General features: G+C 40.9%; 1 protein-coding gene across 1 annotated transcript in view; it reads left to right on the top strand.

Annotated features, from left to right (window-relative positions):
- The window catches only part of LOC144979438 (tectonic-2-like), a 17,981-nt gene that overhangs the window by 9,365 nt on the left and 6,116 nt on the right, over positions 1 to 2,500 (top strand). Inside the window, exons 8-9 of the mRNA XM_078926083.1 lie at positions 44 to 151; positions 1,848 to 1,965. Coding sequence (XP_078782209.1) covers positions 44 to 151; positions 1,848 to 1,965 — 226 coding nt within the window. The remainder of the gene's footprint in view (positions 1 to 43; positions 152 to 1,847; positions 1,966 to 2,500) is intronic.

The following is a 2,500-nucleotide window of genomic DNA, read 5'->3' on the forward strand; positions in this document are numbered from 1 at the left end:
TAAATGAGAATATTCATTTGTTTAATGGCATTTCTTGTTTCAGGCTACGAACCAGGCAAGGCCCTTTACAGTGGATGTGTGGAGACAGACCCAAGTGGCGTGGAGACTGTTGATGTTCTGGATCAGAAACAAATGGCTGTCTTCAAACCTGGTAAATCGATCAAAGATCACTTCCTGTCTGGGAGTCTTGGCAGTCTGGCTGGTGTAGCATTCAACTGGCACACACACACACACACATACACACACACACACACACACACTTACACACACACATATATATATACACACATACACACACGCACATACACACACACACACACATACACACACACATACAAACATACATACAAACATACACACACACATACAAACATACACACACACATACACACACATACAAACATACACACACATACACACACACATACAAACATACACACACACACATACATGCAGGCACTCACACTTGCTGGTTGTTAGTCTGGGTAGAGTAAAGTACTTAATTTTTTGTATCGTCTGTCCTTCAAATATAAATTGGATAGCTAGGTCTGTTAGAAATAGCAGAAACTAGTTTTCAATAGACAATGACTTATATCCTATCCAAAGGGTAGCAAGCATATGTTGTTTGCACTGTCTACTACTTTTCAACTTAATTTGACAGGTAAAGTTTGCCAGTCCCAAATGGATGACAAATGGTGAGTCATGTTCTGTGCCTAAAGGGAGAATGAAAAACTGAACCCATTTCAGTGCTTTTTGTTTCTTTACTTGATGATTGTCGGGAGTGAGAGGGAAGAAAACTAAAGTGATTGAGATGTCGTGAAATATATTGAAAAAGTATGGCGTGGGCACTTGTATCAATAATGATGATAAAAATAGGGTATGGAGAAATGTCAGATGAAATCAGAGAATGAAAACTTGGGATCCAATTGACACAACACCCTCCGTCTGGCTGAGAGAGAGAGAACAGCGAGCTGTCAGACAACCGACTGAACCATCCAGCCCCAAATTAACCCTGACTCTAAAGATGTCCAACTATTCCATAGAATTCTCAGACCTATTTCAGGCAGCCTACAACTATTCCATAGAATTCTCAGACCTATTTCAGGCAGCCTTCAACTATTCCATAGAATTTTCAGACCTTTTTCAGGCAGCCTTCAACTATTCCATAGAATTCTCAGACCTATTTCAGGCACCCTACAACTATTCCATAGAATTCTCAGACCTATTTCAGGCAGCCTTCAACTATTCCATAGAATTGTCAGACCTTTTTCAGGCAGCCTTCAACTATTCCATAGAATTCTCAGACCTATTTCAGGCAGCCTTCAACTATTCCATAGAATTCTCAGACCTATTTCAGGCAGCCTACAACTATTCCATAGAATTCTCAGACCTATTTCAGGCAGCCTTCAACTATTCCATAGAATTCTCAGACCTATTTCAGGCAGCCTACCATATCCCAGTTTCTATAGCATGAAATGGTCAACAGCAATTGCTTTTAAAGTCAGCAATCGCGACTTAATGACAAGACTAGCCAGCGGAATGAATTGTTTGCGATTTTGTCTTTTGATCTTTTGGACATCCAGCTAGTTCAGTTGGTAGAGCACTCTCTTCACATGCAAAGGGATCAAGTTCGATCCTGGGTGCAGTCGAGATGTTTTTTTTTGGCTGTCTGGGCCTAATGGCTCTGAAGGACTCTTTACCATTTGATGACATTTTGTCTTTTTGTGTGTCCGTTTTTTTAAACATTTGCTTTTTTGATGTAAATTGTTAGTTACGAAGTTATAAACAAATAAACATTTATTAATTGAAAGAGATTCAGTCTTTCCACACTTTGGTAAATATTTCAGGAGTGGATGGTAGATGTGCCACAGCCCAGAGGGAAACTCTGACGTTTGGACAGGATGTGATGTCAGCTTGTTCGTTACGACTGACTCTTGATGATCTGAAGTCATGTGATGACCTGAGGCAAGAGTGGACTTCTTATTTTTCATTTTCATAGATTTTGGCAGCTTTGTGGTCTAGTGGTATGACTGTTTGTGCTGCGATGTGGTCTAGTGGTATGACTGTTTGTGCTGCGATGTGGTCTAGTGCTATGACTGTTTGTGCTGCGATGTGGTCTAGTGGTATAACTGTTTGTGCTGCGATGTGGTCTAGTTGTATGACTGTTTGTGCTGCGATGTGGTCTAGTGGTATGACTGTTTGTGCTTCAATGTGGTCTAGTGGTATGACTGTTTGTGCTGCGATGTGGTCTATTTGTATGACTGTTTGTGCTTCAATGTGGTCTAGTGCTATGACTGTTTGTGCTTCAATGTGGTCTAGTGGTATGACTGTTTGTGCTTCAATGTGGTCTAGTGCTATGACTGTTTGTGCTTCAATGTGGTCTAGTGCTATGACTGTTTGTGCTGCGATGTGGTCTATTTGTATGACTGTTTGTGCTGCGATGTGGTCTAGTGCTATGACTGTTTGTGCTGCGATGTGGTCTAGTGGTATGACTGTTTGT

The sequence above is a fragment of the Berghia stephanieae genome, chromosome 9 (genome assembly GCF_034508935.2).
Source record: "Berghia stephanieae isolate SIO BIC M18660-M18661 chromosome 9, UCSD_Bste_1.3, whole genome shotgun sequence".
Lineage (NCBI taxonomy): Eukaryota > Metazoa > Mollusca > Gastropoda > Nudibranchia > Aeolidiidae > Berghia > Berghia stephanieae.